General features: G+C 50.5%; 1 protein-coding gene across 1 annotated transcript; it reads left to right on the top strand.

The window, feature by feature from the left end:
• The first annotated feature begins 1,545 nt into the window (after nucleotides 1–1,545).
• C1H17orf64 (chromosome 1 C17orf64 homolog) lies at nucleotides 1,546–12,650 on the top strand. The gene is made up of 6 exons (XM_043482079.1): nucleotides 1,546–1,642; nucleotides 3,800–3,901; nucleotides 4,149–4,324; nucleotides 5,736–5,835; nucleotides 9,147–9,342; nucleotides 12,393–12,650. The coding sequence occupies exons 1-6, from the start codon at nucleotides 1,592–1,594 to the stop codon at nucleotides 12,470–12,472; spliced, it is 705 nt and encodes a 234-aa protein (XP_043338014.1). The 5' UTR covers nucleotides 1,546–1,591; the 3' UTR covers nucleotides 12,473–12,650.
• Nucleotides 12,651–13,916: the final 1,266 nt, after the last annotated feature.

The raw sequence follows: 13,916 nt of genomic DNA on the forward strand, positions 1-13,916 counted from the left end.
GTTGCCATTTCCTTCTCCAGGGGATCTTCCTGACCCAGGGATCGAACCTGGGACTCCCTCATTGCCGGCAGATTCTTGACCATCTGAGCCACCCGGGAAGCCTCCAACGTCTAGTTAAATATTCCTGTCACTCGCAGGTACCGCCGCCAGATGGCGAGAGGGAGGCCTGAGAAACCCGCGCGGCTGCAAGTGTTGGCCGACGGCGCGCTGACCCCGTGCGGTCGAAGGCGGGGGAGAGAGAAGACCAAACCGGGTGGAGAAAACGGTACCCGGGCCCAGAAAACAGGAAGCGACCGGCCAGGAGAGGGTGTCCAGAGATCCAAGGAAGAAGATGCTGGTTAGGTGAGGGGGCCGGGGCGGCAAGGTCTTACCACCGCCCTGACCGGCCCGGCGAGCTGATGGGGGATGCCAGGGGCCGCGTTAGAGACGAGGGGCCACGCGGCCCCGCGCCCCGGAGCGCCTCCATGACAAGCCGGCAGGGGAGACGCGCGGACCCCGCCAGCCCCCTCTACGCCTGCGGCCTGGCTTCCCCCGAGGGCGATGCAGGAGGGAAAAGCCAGGGCGGTCGGACTCCTACCCAAACCTCGGCGCCGCCCCTCGTGGCGGCGGACCCAAGGCAAATAACGGGAATTCTGTGCTTCTCGGCTGGTGTTCCAGGAAATGAGATCACGGCTGAGACCTGGGGCTTCCCAGTCGTGATCCCGGGGCTTCCCTTGTGGCACGGCCGGTAAAGAATCCAGCTGCAATGCAGGAGACGTAAGAGACCTGGGTTCGATCCCTGGGTCAGGAAGATCCCGTGGAGAAAGAAATGGCAACCCACTCCAGTATTCTTGCCTGGAGAATCCCATGGACAAGGAGCCTGGCGGGCTACAGTCCATGGGGTCACAAGTGTTGGACACGACTGAGAGACTAAACCACCACCTCCCCTGGGACCTACCCCAAGGAAGAGGTATGAGGGTTAATTGAGGTAATACTTGGTGGCTAGCATTTTCATACACTCGCTAAAAACACCACCAGCATCCACCCACCACCCAACACAGAGGGCTCCTTCCCTTCCTGGAGGCTACGGACGATGGAAGAGAAGATGCATCCCGGGAGAGGCTGAGGATGCTACGTTCTCCCTGCATCCTCTACCCCATTGTCCCTGGTCCGAAAAGGACGGCTAGGAAACCTGTTCTCGCTCTCCTCTGGGGGTGGAGCCCAGAGAGGAGCCCAGCTCTGTAACCGAGGGGGCTTGAATGGTACGCAGGCAGGAGAATTATTCCTGAAGCCTTACCCACGTTCAAAATCTACAGCACCCGACAGTTCTCTTGGGAGAAGGGGTGCCCGCCCCTCCTGGGCAGCTGTGAGCTCCAACAAAGCCTGGGGTGTGCCTGACCCAAGCTGCTGGCTCGCAGGGCGGGCTCCAGGGCACCCGGAGGAACCCGGGCCGCGTGGGGAGGCGGCTGGGCTCTGTGTGGGCCGTTGCCATGGTTTTGCCCCGAGTTCCGAGTGCCACTCCCTGAGACACCGGGGGCCCAGAAGCAGGAGGTGGGAAGCCTGAGGGGACCCGGGGAGTGCCGCTCTGGAGTCGATCAGCGCTCCTGTTGAGATGGAAGCCTCCGATGGGCAGGCGGGCGAAAGGGAGGAGCCACTAGAGCAGGTGAAGTGGGGCTGGGCGTGTGAGGGGGGAAGGAAAGAAGGGCCCTGCAGGGGCTGGCTTGGGAAGGCAGAGAAGATGAGTGTCAAGGAAGAAGAGAGGGGGGAAAAATTGGTGAGGTTCACCAGTTGGTAAGAGACTGAAAGAACAAGAGAAGGTTAACTCATTCAGACAGATGTTTATCCAGGACAGAGATACCTGGCAAGATGATGGGGGAGATTCCTGGCAAGATGATTGTCAGTTATGAAGACTCACAGGCTGGTGTGTGTGTGTGTGTGTCTGTGTGTGTGTGTGTGTCATGGTCTGTGTGGTTTGTATGGGGTGTTTATACAACTGACCAGCCAGGGTTCCCTCTCTCTGGAGTCTGGAGGAGCCTGTGTCCCATTCTGTCTGCATCTTTCTCCCTCCCTTTCCCTGGAACTTCCCTGTGTCCCCTGAACACAGGCAGGACTTAATGCTCACTTGTCTTTTGGCTCCCCCATGAGGCATGCAGGATCTTAGTTCCTTGACCAAGGATTGAACCCGTGTCCCCTGCAGTGGAAACTTGGAGTCTTAACCACTACGCCACCAGGGAAGTCCCTAGGCTCCCTTTTCTGGGAGGCTTTTTAAAAGGCAGGTATAAATCTCATGTCAATCTAATCCTGTGCTCTGACCTCAAGCGTTATTCCAAAGTCACCTCATCGTGATTCGTTTTCAACTTCTTTTGCCCCAGCTTGCTGTCAGAAAGTTCCTTCTCATCATCACCATTACTGCCACCCACTTTCCTGAGTGCCCATTAGCCTGGCAAGAAGCTAAAGATTAGGGATACAAGGAAGTGGGCCTGGGACTTAGGAACTCATTAAGTGTTTGCTGAGAGAGCGAGTAAATGAATGATGATCATTCCCCCGAGTTACTTAAGCATCTCGGGTACCCTCTGCTCATCTGTAACCAAAAATAAAGAGTTCTAGCCTTACAGAATCTGTGGGAGAATAAAATGAGTTACTGTTGGTACTTCCTTGATGGTCCAGTGGTTAAGAATCCTCCTTGCAAATCAGGGGACACAGGTTCCATCCTTGGTCCAGGAATATCCCACATGCCTCAGAGCAACTAAGCCCCTGAGCCTACTGAGGCCTGCAAGTCCTAGAGTCATGCTCCACAAGGGAAGCCATTGCAAGGAGAAGCCTTCATACCATAACAAAGAGTGGCTCCTGCTTGCCGCAATTAAAGAAAGCTCACATGCAGCAATGAAGACCCACTATGGTCAAAAAATTAAATAAATAATTTTTTTTTTAATAAAAAAGAATCCACCATCCAATGCAGGGGACCCAGGTTCCATCCCTGGTTGGGGAACTAAGATCGCATATGCTGTGGAGCAACTCCACATGCTCACTGCATGCTCATTGCAACTAGAGAGCCCATGCTCTGCAACTAGAGAGAAAGCCCGCAAGCCACAATGAATCCTTCCTCCCCCCAAAAGAAGAAGCTAACCATACACAGTTCAATTCAGAGTTCAGTTCAGTCGCTCAGTCGTGTCCAACTCTTTGCAACCCCATGCACTGCAGCACACCAGGCTTCCCTGTCCATCACCAACTCCTGGAGTTTGCTTAAACTCATGATGCCATCATCATCTCATCCTCTGTCATCCCCTACTCCTCTTGCCTTCAATTTTTCCCAGCATCCGGGTCTTTTCCAGTGAGTCAGTTCTTCTCATCAGGTGGCCAAAGTACTGGCGCTTCCCCTTCAGCATCAGCCCTTCTAATGAATATTCAGGACTGATTTCCTTTAGGATGGACTGGTTGGATCTCTTTGCAGTCCTAGAGACTCAAGAGTCTTCTCCATCACCACAAAAGCAGCAATTCTTCAGCGCTCAGCTTTCTTTATGATCCAAACATTAACAAAAAGAGTTAATGTCTGTCAAGTGCTTTGCAAAATTAGTTAGTATACAGAGCTATAATATTATAAAAGAAATGGATTAAGTGTTCTTGGTTTTCTAAGCAGGGATTCTCAGAGATGGGTTTCCTTTGCCCAGGGCTTACTGGCCTGAGTGCTAGGTCAAGGAGGAGGTCACTGGGAAAATGGAGAAGGGCTTTGGCTGGCATCTGGATCAGTGATTGCCCAGCACTGTCTCTCAGGAGCAGTAGCCCAAAGCCCCCAGCTGACTGCTGCCCCTGCCTGCTCCAGGGGACGAACACACCCAGCTTAGAGAGGAGCTCCAGTACCGCCCCAGCCAAAGACTCCCTTGTGTGCCATGCCAAGGGCCTTGACCAGGACACCTTCAAAATTGTGAGTAAGGGGCCAGCCTGGGACTTATACCCTGTTTCCCACAGGTCAGGAGACGTGGGTCAGAAGCTGGCAGGCCTCAGATCCATAGTTCATGGCCCCACTGGATGCACCCTTGGGAAGGAAGAGGCCTTCTCACATAACACTGGGTCGGAAGGGCTGCAGCTGGGCCAACCTACTGGCTATGTGGGGCTGTCCATCTTTCTCTTCTTTCTCCTATGGCCCCTCACTTCCCCTGTTGCTTCCTCAGTGTAAAGAATATCTAAGGCCACTGAAGAAGTTCCTGCGAAAGCTGCACCTGCCGAAGGACCTTCCCCAGAAGAAAAAACTGAAGTACGTGAAGCAGAGCCTGGTGGTCCTAGGGGACCACATCAACACCTTTCTGCAGCACTACTGCCGAGCCTGGGAAATCAAGCACTGGAAGAAGTAGGACAGCCTCCCTACCCTGACCATGATCCTCTCTCCTGGTCCACTCCCTCCAGAATCGAGGTCACACCTTAGTGAAAATCTCCTAGTCCTTCATCTTAGTGTGGAAGGGTCAGGATCCTGGAGTGAGTGTGGTGAAGAGGGGTGGAGAGAACAGTGTCCTCTAGTGACCCAGGGCAGCACTAAATGGATAAAGGACTCCCCTCACCCAGGGATGGGAGTTCAGTTCAGTTCCATTGCTCAGTCGTTTCTGACTCTTTGTGACCCCATGGACCCCTTTGGACCCCATGGACAGCACACCAGGCCTCCCTGTCCATCACCAACTCTCAGAGTTTACTCAAACTCATGTCAATTGAGTGGGTGATGCCATCCAACCATCTCATCTTCTGTTGCCCCCTTCTCCTCCTGCCTTCAATCTTTCCCAGCATCAGGGTCTTTTCCAATGAGTCAGCTCTTTGCATCATGTGGCCAAAGTATTGGAGTTTCAGTTTCAACATCAGTCCTTCCAGTGAATATTCAGGACTGATTTCCTTTAGGATGGACTGGTTGGATCTCCTTGCAGTCCCAGGGACTCTCAAGAGTCTTCTCCAACACCACAGTTCAAAAGCATCAATTGTTCAGCACTCAGCTTTCTTTATGGTCCAACTGTCAGATCCATACATGACTACTGGAAAAATCATAGCCTTGGCTATAGGATCTTTGTTGGCAAAGTAATGCCTCTGCTTTTTAATATGCTGTCTAGGTTGGTCATAACTTTCCTTCCAAGGAGAAAGTGTCTTTTAATTTCATGGCTACAGTCACCATCTGCAGTGATTTTGGAGCCCCCAAAAATAAACTCTGCCACTGTTTCCACTGTTTCTGCATCTATTTGCCATGAAGTGATGGGACCAGATGCCAAGATCTTAGTTTTCTGAATATTGAGTTTTAAGCCAACTTTTTCACTCTCCTCTTTCACTTTCATCAAGAGGCTCTTTAGTTCTTCTTCACTTTCTGCCATAAGGGTGGTGTCATCTGCATATCTGAGGTTATTGATATTTCTCCCAGCAATCTTGATTCCAGCTTGTGCTTCCTCCAGCCCAGCGTTTCTCATGATGTACTCTGCATAGAAGTTAAATAAGCAGGGTGACAATATACAGGCTTGACGTACTCCTTTCCCTATCTGGAACCGGGGTGGGAGGAGTGGGGGAAAGAACTCTGATAGAATAACTGCTGTGAGCTGTGGGTGCTCATCACCAAATACAGGGGATTCAAGGCCTGGAGAATCCTGCCCTCCATGCGCCCAACCAAAAATTCAGCGGCAGGGGTGGTCCCCTGATGGTCCTGGCCATAAGGCCGGTGCGCCCCCTCAGCCTCGGCCCCGCCCCCTCAGCCTCGGCCCCGCCCTCTCAGCCTTGGTTCCCCTCCGCTGCAGGATGCTCTGGCGGTTTGTCTCCCTCTTCTCAGAGCTGGAGGCGAAGCAGCTTCGCAAACTCTACAAGTACACCAAGAACAACCAGACGGCCAAGTTCCTGGTGAGTCTCCCCCCGGGCCGGCAGAGGGCTGGGTGGCGTGTTCTTAAATTGTAGGGAGAGGTCTGAGCCTGAAGGGCTGTGTTTTGTTTTTTTGTTTTGGCCACAGCACGTGGCCTGAAGGATCTTAGTTACCTGACCAGGGATGGAATCTGGGCCCCCAGGGGTGAAAGCCCGGAATCCTCAACACTGGACTGGCAGGGAATTTCCTGAAGAGCCCTCTGACAGAACAAGTACTCTTTAGTCCTTCCCGTGCTCATTGCCTGAGGAAGACTCCACCGCCACCGGGGTGGGCACGGGGTGGGGTTCATGGGGCCAGAGACTCAGCTTCACCCTCCACCCCCACACCCTGCGGTGAGCGGGCGCAGGGACGTTCCTGAGGAGCCGTGGGTGGGGGCGACCCAGGCCAGGCAGAAAGGCCTAGCCAGCTTGGGGGAGGCTATGGAGACCATTGCAAACGCCAGAGGATAAATATACCGGGCAGGCTTTGTCCCAAAACAGTGACTCTCAAACATTTTAGTCCCAGATCACTTCTCCCCTCTTAATTTTTATGGTGCTTAGTTGCTAAGTTGTGTCCAACTCTTTGCGACCCCATGGACTGCAGCCTGACAGACTCCTTGGTCCATAGGATTTCCCAGGAAAGAATGCTGGAGTGGGTTGCCATTTCCCTCTCCAGGAGATCTTCCCAACCCAGGAATCAAACCTGTGTCTTCTACATTGGCATGCATGTTCTTTACCACTGAGCCACCAGGGAAGCCCATAACCCCCCAAAACATGTGTTCGTATAGGTTACATCTATTGATATTTGCCCTACTAGAAAGTAAAGCTAAAGAAAAAATTCAAAATGTGTATCTATTAATCATTTAAAAATCAAGGAGCCCACTATATGTTAACATTTTCATGAGAGATAACTATATTTTCCAAAACAAATTTAGTGAGAGGAGTGACATTGCTTTCTATTTTTGCAGATCTCTTTAGTGTCTGGCTTAATAAAAGACACTTGGCTTCTCATATCTGCTTTTGCTCAGTCTCTTACGATATAGTGAGTTGATACATAAGAAAATCCAGCCTCCTACTGATATATATATATATCAGTATATATATAATTATTAATAGAAAGGAGAGGAGTATTTTATGAGTGTTTTCAGATAAAGGTGAATTTTTTTTTGACACCAAAACTCAGCAAGTAGCAGTTACTTAATTGCAGTGTTGAATCTGAAACCATATCAATGAATGTTTGTTTATTAAGCTGTTTGTTTTTGTTTTTTACCACATTACACAGCAGGGTCTTAGTTCCCTGACCAGGACTGAACCCATGCTTCCTGCAGAGCAAGTGCAGAGTCCTAACCACTGGACCATCGGGGAATTCCTTCAATGAATGTTTTAAAATAGACTCTTTTTAAAAAAGCAGTTTTAGGTTTATAGAATAATTGGGGGTAAAGCACAGAGTTCCCATATTCCACCCTTTCCTGTTTTCCTTATTAACACCTTGCATTAGAGAGGTACATTCGTATCTTTGATGAACCAATATGGATACACTATTAATAAATAATGTCCATGGTTTACATTAAGGTTCATTCCTTGTTTTGTACATTCTGTAGGTTTTGACAAATATACAGTAGCATGTATCCACCATTACAGTGGAAAAAGGAAAAGCCTCATTGCCCTAAAAATCCCCAATGCTCTGCCTATTCATCCCCTCCTTCTCCCCTCAAGGCCCTTGGCAACCACTGATCTTTTTACTGTCTCCATAGTTTTTCCTTTTCTGGACTGTATAATTGGAAGGTATAGTTGGAATCATACAGTATGTAGCCTTTTCAGATTTGTTATCAATGAACTTTTTACACTAGGTTACATTAGAATCCATTGATTTCTCTCCTGCACTCTGAGTGGATCCCACTTTCAAGGGGTCTGTGAGGTTAGAATATTTCACAGAGCACCCTTTGAGAACCACTGTCCAAAAGAATAATTAGAGGGAACAGTTTTATGGGCCAGGAGATTTTATGTTCCTTCATGTCATTCTTCAAAAGTAACCCTAGGTGGTAAGTAGAATTATTGTCCAGAGTGTATAAATGAAGGTGCCAAATCTAGGGAGGTGAAGGAACTTGATCCAGACCATGCAGCAAATGGAAAGGATAGAGCTGGGTTCAAACATAATCTCATTCAAAGGAGAGCCCTCCTCTGACCTTATCCTGCCCATTGTTCCAGCTGGGCAGCTATAATGGCATCCTCTGATAGCTCAGTTGGTAAAGAATCCTCCTGCAATGCAGGAGACCTGGTTCAATTCCTGGGTCCAGAAGATCTGCTGGAGAAGGGATAGGCTCCACTCCAGTATTCTTGGGCTTCCCTTGTGGTTCAGCTGGTAAAGAATCCGCCTGCAATGCAGGAGACGCGGGTTCAATCCCCGGGTTGGGACGATCCCTTGGAGAAGGGAAAGGCTACCCACTCCAGTATTCTGGCCTGGAGAATTCCATGGACTGTACAGTCCATGGGGTCGCAAAGAGTCGGACATGACTTTCACTTTCTCTCTGGGTCTTTATTTCATTCCCTGAACATGAATGTGGGGTCGATTCAGTGATCCCTTTTTAGGAGCTGCCATTTCAGTCATTCCTGGATTTCAGCAGCCGAGGAACTTTCGAAAGATGTTTCCAGGCTCTCGATTTTAATATTGCAAAGGACTTTAAAAAATAAGCACCAGGATTTCCCTGGTGGTCCAGTGGCTAAGACTCTGCCCAATGCAGGGAAGCCGGGTTCGATCCCTGGTCAGGGAATTAGATCCTACATGCAGCAACTAATTAAGAGTTCTCATGCCACAACTAAAGATCCCACACGCTACAACTAAAACCCAGCACAGCCATGCACGCGTAGTCACTTCAGTCGTTCGTGTCTGACTCTTTGCGATCCCACGGACTGCAGCCCACCAAGGCTTCTCCATCCATAGGGTTCTCCAGGCAAGAGTACTGGAGTGGGTTGCCATGCCCTCCCCCAGGGGATCTTCCTGACCCAGCACAGCCAAATAAAATTTTTTTTTAAAGTCCCATTGCTTCATTACAAACACATAAGACACTATGCTCAATAAAGAGACAGAGGAGGATATACCGCAAAGGAAAGAACCAGCCAAGAAGAGAGAGTTGGCAGCCTGGCCTCAAGATCCCCATGGTCCCCCATCGCCCCCCAACATCTGTGGTCCTCACTCCATCCTGGCTCCCCCAGCATGAGGTGCAGCCTGGCCGCAGCAGCTTCCTGACACGGGCAGGGCTCGGGCTCTGGCAGGCGGGCCCTGTCTCCTCCTCAACACTCTGGTCCCCTTGCAGGTGACCTTCTGCCCCTTGGACGCCCCAGAGAGCTCCTTGCTGGCCGACCAGGAGGACAGTCTGCCCAAGCTCTGCACTGCCTGGGGGCTCCACAGCGACCTCAGCGGCATGAAGGAGAGGCTGTCCAAGCTGCAGGCCCCGGGCCACCCAGCCTGCCTGCTGGAGGAGCCCAGAGCCAGGGGCCCCTTCGGGAGAGGTATGCCTGGAGGCGCAGCCCATCTGCCCCCCGGAGCGCCTGACCTGGTCCTCTTCCGGCCACCCCATCTTCTCTTCTGCCCTGCATTTCTCTTTCTGTCCCTTTTCCGTCGCCTTCTTCACTTTTTCTTCTCTTTTTTCCCTCCTTATCTTAGGTCAGCTCACTGTAGGAAATTTGAAATGTTTGTGCGTGTGCGCTCAGTCGTGTCCGACCCCATAGACTGTCACCTGCCAGGCGCCTCTCTCCCCGGGATTTGCCAGATAGGATAAAACAGAAAAGTCACCCATTACCCACAGGCAGGACTAATAATCATATTTAGGTGTGTTTCCTTCCTGTTCCGTCTCAGTTTCCCCCTGGAGGTCTCGGGAAATGTGCCTTTTTCAGCGAACAGGTAAACAAAGGCAGCCTCCCGAACAATCAGAAGCGGAGCCATTTCTAGCGGCCAAGAGCAGGGACTCCCGGGAGGTGGCCAAGCAGCAGGCTGCGGCCTCTCGGTGTTGGGTAGGCTGTGGGAGGAGGGAAGGGGTCACTCCCCCAGGAAGGCGGCCATCCAGCCAGATGGCCTGGGAATGGCCTCCCTGGTGACTGTGGCCCCTGGACGGAGGCTGTGGGCTTAAGGGGTGGAGAGTCTTCAGTGAGGGGGGTCCAGCCAAGGCTGGAGTCTGTGAAGGCCCGTTCCGGGCACTAAGGATCAGAGAGATGTTAGACCTCCTACCTCTCAGCCTTCTGGAACTGGCTTCTAGAAGGCCACGTCTAGCTGTTCTTGCTTAGCTCCTGTGGGAGAAAATGAAGGCACACGGGGAAACCTAGGACCCCAGAGCGTGGTCCTAAACGAGACCCAGGTGTTCCTCTGAAGGCTGGGCTGGCCGGGGCCGCACTCAGGGCCTTTTCAGCGGCCACAGCTGGACCAGAGGGAGCAGGGAAGTGAGGGTCAGTGCAGAGGACCAAGGGCCCCGAACCCAGACCCGTGCCTTGGCTCTTTGGGGACCCGAGGCTCTGGTGCCTACTGCTTAGATTGAGGAAGTAAAACAGACAGTGGAATGAAGGGCGGTCGGTGTCATTAAGACGATTTGGATCAGGCAGTTCATGAATCAGATGAGGAAAGTATGGTTCAGGCTTCAGAGCCAGCAGGCTCTGTACCGGGTGCATCGTGTCTCTCAATTTCACCCACCCCTGCAGCTCCCTGAAGAGCTGGGCACGACCATCCCCCTTTCACTAATGATCAATCTCAGGTCCTAGGGCAAAGGGAAGGCCTGGAGGCTTGGAAGGAGGCAGGTTTGGGACAGGCTTTAGAGAAAGGAAAAAGGAGAGAGATGGGGGAGACGAGGAGGTGGAAGGGAGATCTGTGTGGAGATGAGGCAGTGAGCACACAGGCTGGGCTTGGAGGTGAAGGGTGGAGAGAGGGGTAGAGTGGCAAGTAACAGGGAAAAGCTGCAGGTGGTGTGTTAAGTTGGGCTTGAAATTGTGATTCTTTTTTTTTAAGTGTTTTTTAAAAAACTGCTTCTTTATTTGGGGCTTCGTTTCGGCACTCGGGACCCTCAGTCTTTGTTGCAGCATGCGGGACCTTTAGTTGCAGCATGGAGGACCTTTAGTTACAGCATGCAAACTCTGTAGAGGCATGTGGGCTGCAAGTGGAATCTAGTTCCCTGACCGGGGATGGAACCCTGGCCTCCGCCATTGGGAGTGCACAGTCCTAGCCACTGGGCCACCAGGGATGCCCCTGAAATTGTAATTCTTAAAATAACATTTGATTACAAACACAAGCATATCCTAGAAAATTAGATAGTACAGATTAACAAAAAATAAGAAAATATAAACATCACATTGTCATCCACAGTTACCACTTTCTAGATGCTTTTCATTTATATAAACACCTGTATTAAACCAAAATGAGACCATGCTGTATGTGTGGTTTTGACTTGAACTTGCTTTTTTCAGATAATTATAGAAACCTTCCTTGTCAACATCTTCATTGGATTAAATACTCCATTTTCAAATTTTCCCAGTAGTCAAAGATACCTTTTGCACTTAATTTCCCAAACCATGCATTTCACCTAGTTATGTCTCTTACGTCTCTTTTAACCCGAGTCTCCCTTTTCTTCCACCCCGATGTGTTGAAGAGATCAGGCAGACTGTTCCACCTCCTGCTTTTTTCTTGTTGCTTCCATTTGGCATCTTTGAAGCTTGTTTCTATTGGAGCAGGATTATAGGTCAAGGGTCCCCAAGGATTCAGGTTAAACACATTTTTGACTGGGATACGTTTCAGATGAGGTGGTATTCTTCATACTGTGTTACATGAGAAAACACTACTATAGGTGGAGCCACCATGACCGGGTGAATCACTGACTCTATCATGAAATTAAAAGTGACCTGTGTGGGGACTTCCCTGGCAGTCCAGTGGTTAAGAATCCACCTTCCAATGCAGGGGATGCAGGTTCGATCCCTGGTTGGGGAACTAAGATTTCCCATGCCTCAGGGCAACTAAACTCTCACACCCACACGGGTCAACCAAGATCCCACATGCTGCAACGAAGCGACACAGCCAAAAATAAATACTCCTTTTTTAAAAAAGAAAAGATCAGTGAAATTGACACCAGCCCCCCAAATATGACCTTCATGGTGTTCCTTGGGCACTGTGTTCCTGAATCCGTTCTTTATTTTTTTCATGAGTCAGTTCTTAAGTAAAAAGATGGCAATGGTGTTTGCAAACAACCCAGCAGCAAAGTACTGGAAACCGGGGAGTGAATGGAGACAGGAGGGGAGAGGAATCACAGCCAGAGACCGGAGGTCTGTCCTGACTGTACCCCTGGCTTAGACTTGGAGCAGCCCATGTCCTTACTCTGCCTGCATGCGATCCCTCAGCTGTAAACTGGGGTGATTCCATCTCCCTACCCCACAGGGTTTCTGTGAGAAAAGGGTAAGGCACTTAGGTTGAAAGCAAGGTAAGCTTTTGTTGCTCTTCCCACCACAGCCGGCAAATGTTACAGGCTGAGATTCTCTTACTGTTTGTGATGTCATCAGCACTGCCTCTGACCTTCCCCCTTTTTTAGGTTCTAAGCTTCCTGAAAAGCCAAAACTCAAGAGAAAGAGGATTAAGGAAGCCCCAGACACTCCAGAGACCTGTCCGTAAGAAGACCCAGCTGGGGCTGAGGGCCAGCTTGCCCTGGATCCTGGGGCACTTGCACTTGGGGGGAGGGGGGTATGAGGGACCAGTGAGGGGAAAGCGGAAGTTGTCTTTATCAAAAGGACGCTCAGTCTTAATTGTGTATAAATGGGACAAGGAAATAAACATCGCTTAGACAGTTCAACTTGGCTAATCATCGTCGTTCATTTTTTTAAAGTTATTTACTTGGTTGCAGTGGGTCTTCACTGCTCTGTGCGGGCTTTCTCTAGTTGCAGAGAGCAGAGGAGGTCTCATTCTTTTTTTTTTTTAATTAAAAATAAATATTTGCCAGCCACCTTCTGAATAGTAAATGGCCCCCATATACACAGGTAAGTAAGAGGCAGTTGCTGTGTCAATGACCGTCACAGTCTGGGGGTAACACACACACAAATAGACGTTGTAACAGGGTAAGGCCGGTGTCTGGGGAAGGCCTTAAGGGAGGTGACATAGGCGCTGATACGTGTCTGCCAGGAGATAGCGCAGGTGGGAGGAGAATGGGCCAGGAGTCAGTCGGAGGGTGAGAGTCTGGTGCCTGCCTGAATCATCTGCCATGATCCTGCGGGGAACTTAGGGGGGACAGTGACAACGGAGATGCCAGGCAAGGGAAGGAGTTGATGTGACGCGGGTATCAGCCAAGTACGTGGAAGTGAGAGCGGGTAGAGTCAGGATGCCAAAGAAGCAACTGTACTGATCGTCTCAAGGGACTTCCCTGGCTGTCCAGCGGCTAACTCCCAGTGCAGGGGGCCCTTGGACCCCTGGTTGGGGAACTAGATCCCACATGCCATAACTAAGAGCGCACATGCTGCAACTAAAGATTCTGCACGCCACAGCCAAGACCTGGCTCAGCCAAAAAGTAATTTTTTTTTTTTTTAAAGGCAGCTGCACTTCTCTAGGGCATTTTAAATTACTAAAGTAGAACTTCTTTTAAAAAGTCAGTTGCCAATATTAACTTGGTACATTTCACATTAGAAACAACAACAGTTTGAAAAAACTGGCCATGCCGGGACCTGCCTTCTCGCAGACAACCCCTGGCTGGGGCTCAGGTTTCACTGATATTCTTTCCAGTTCACCGCAGTCTCCACCCCTGCCTGTTGCCTTACACACCGGCCTTCTTCACTCCTTTCTGTTAATATGTTTGACCCTTTTCGCCTTTTGTATTCACCATCCTTAGGGTATATACACACACACAGTGACGCTGTGCATGCATTGGGGTAGGGTGGATTTGTGGGACTAAGGTTAACCAGACAGCTCTTGGTGACAGAAGTGGGAGATGAAAAAGGAGGGGAAGAGGAGGAAGTGAAGACGGCACATCGTCTCTAGCTAGAAAGGCCGGGAGACAGTGGTCAACTCCAGGAGGAGAAGCAGGTCCAGTCATGTTCCAAGAACACGGGAGAATCACGGGCTCTGTTCC

Source organism: Cervus canadensis, chromosome 1 (assembly GCF_019320065.1).
Source record: "Cervus canadensis isolate Bull #8, Minnesota chromosome 1, ASM1932006v1, whole genome shotgun sequence".
Lineage (NCBI taxonomy): Eukaryota > Metazoa > Chordata > Mammalia > Artiodactyla > Cervidae > Cervus > Cervus canadensis.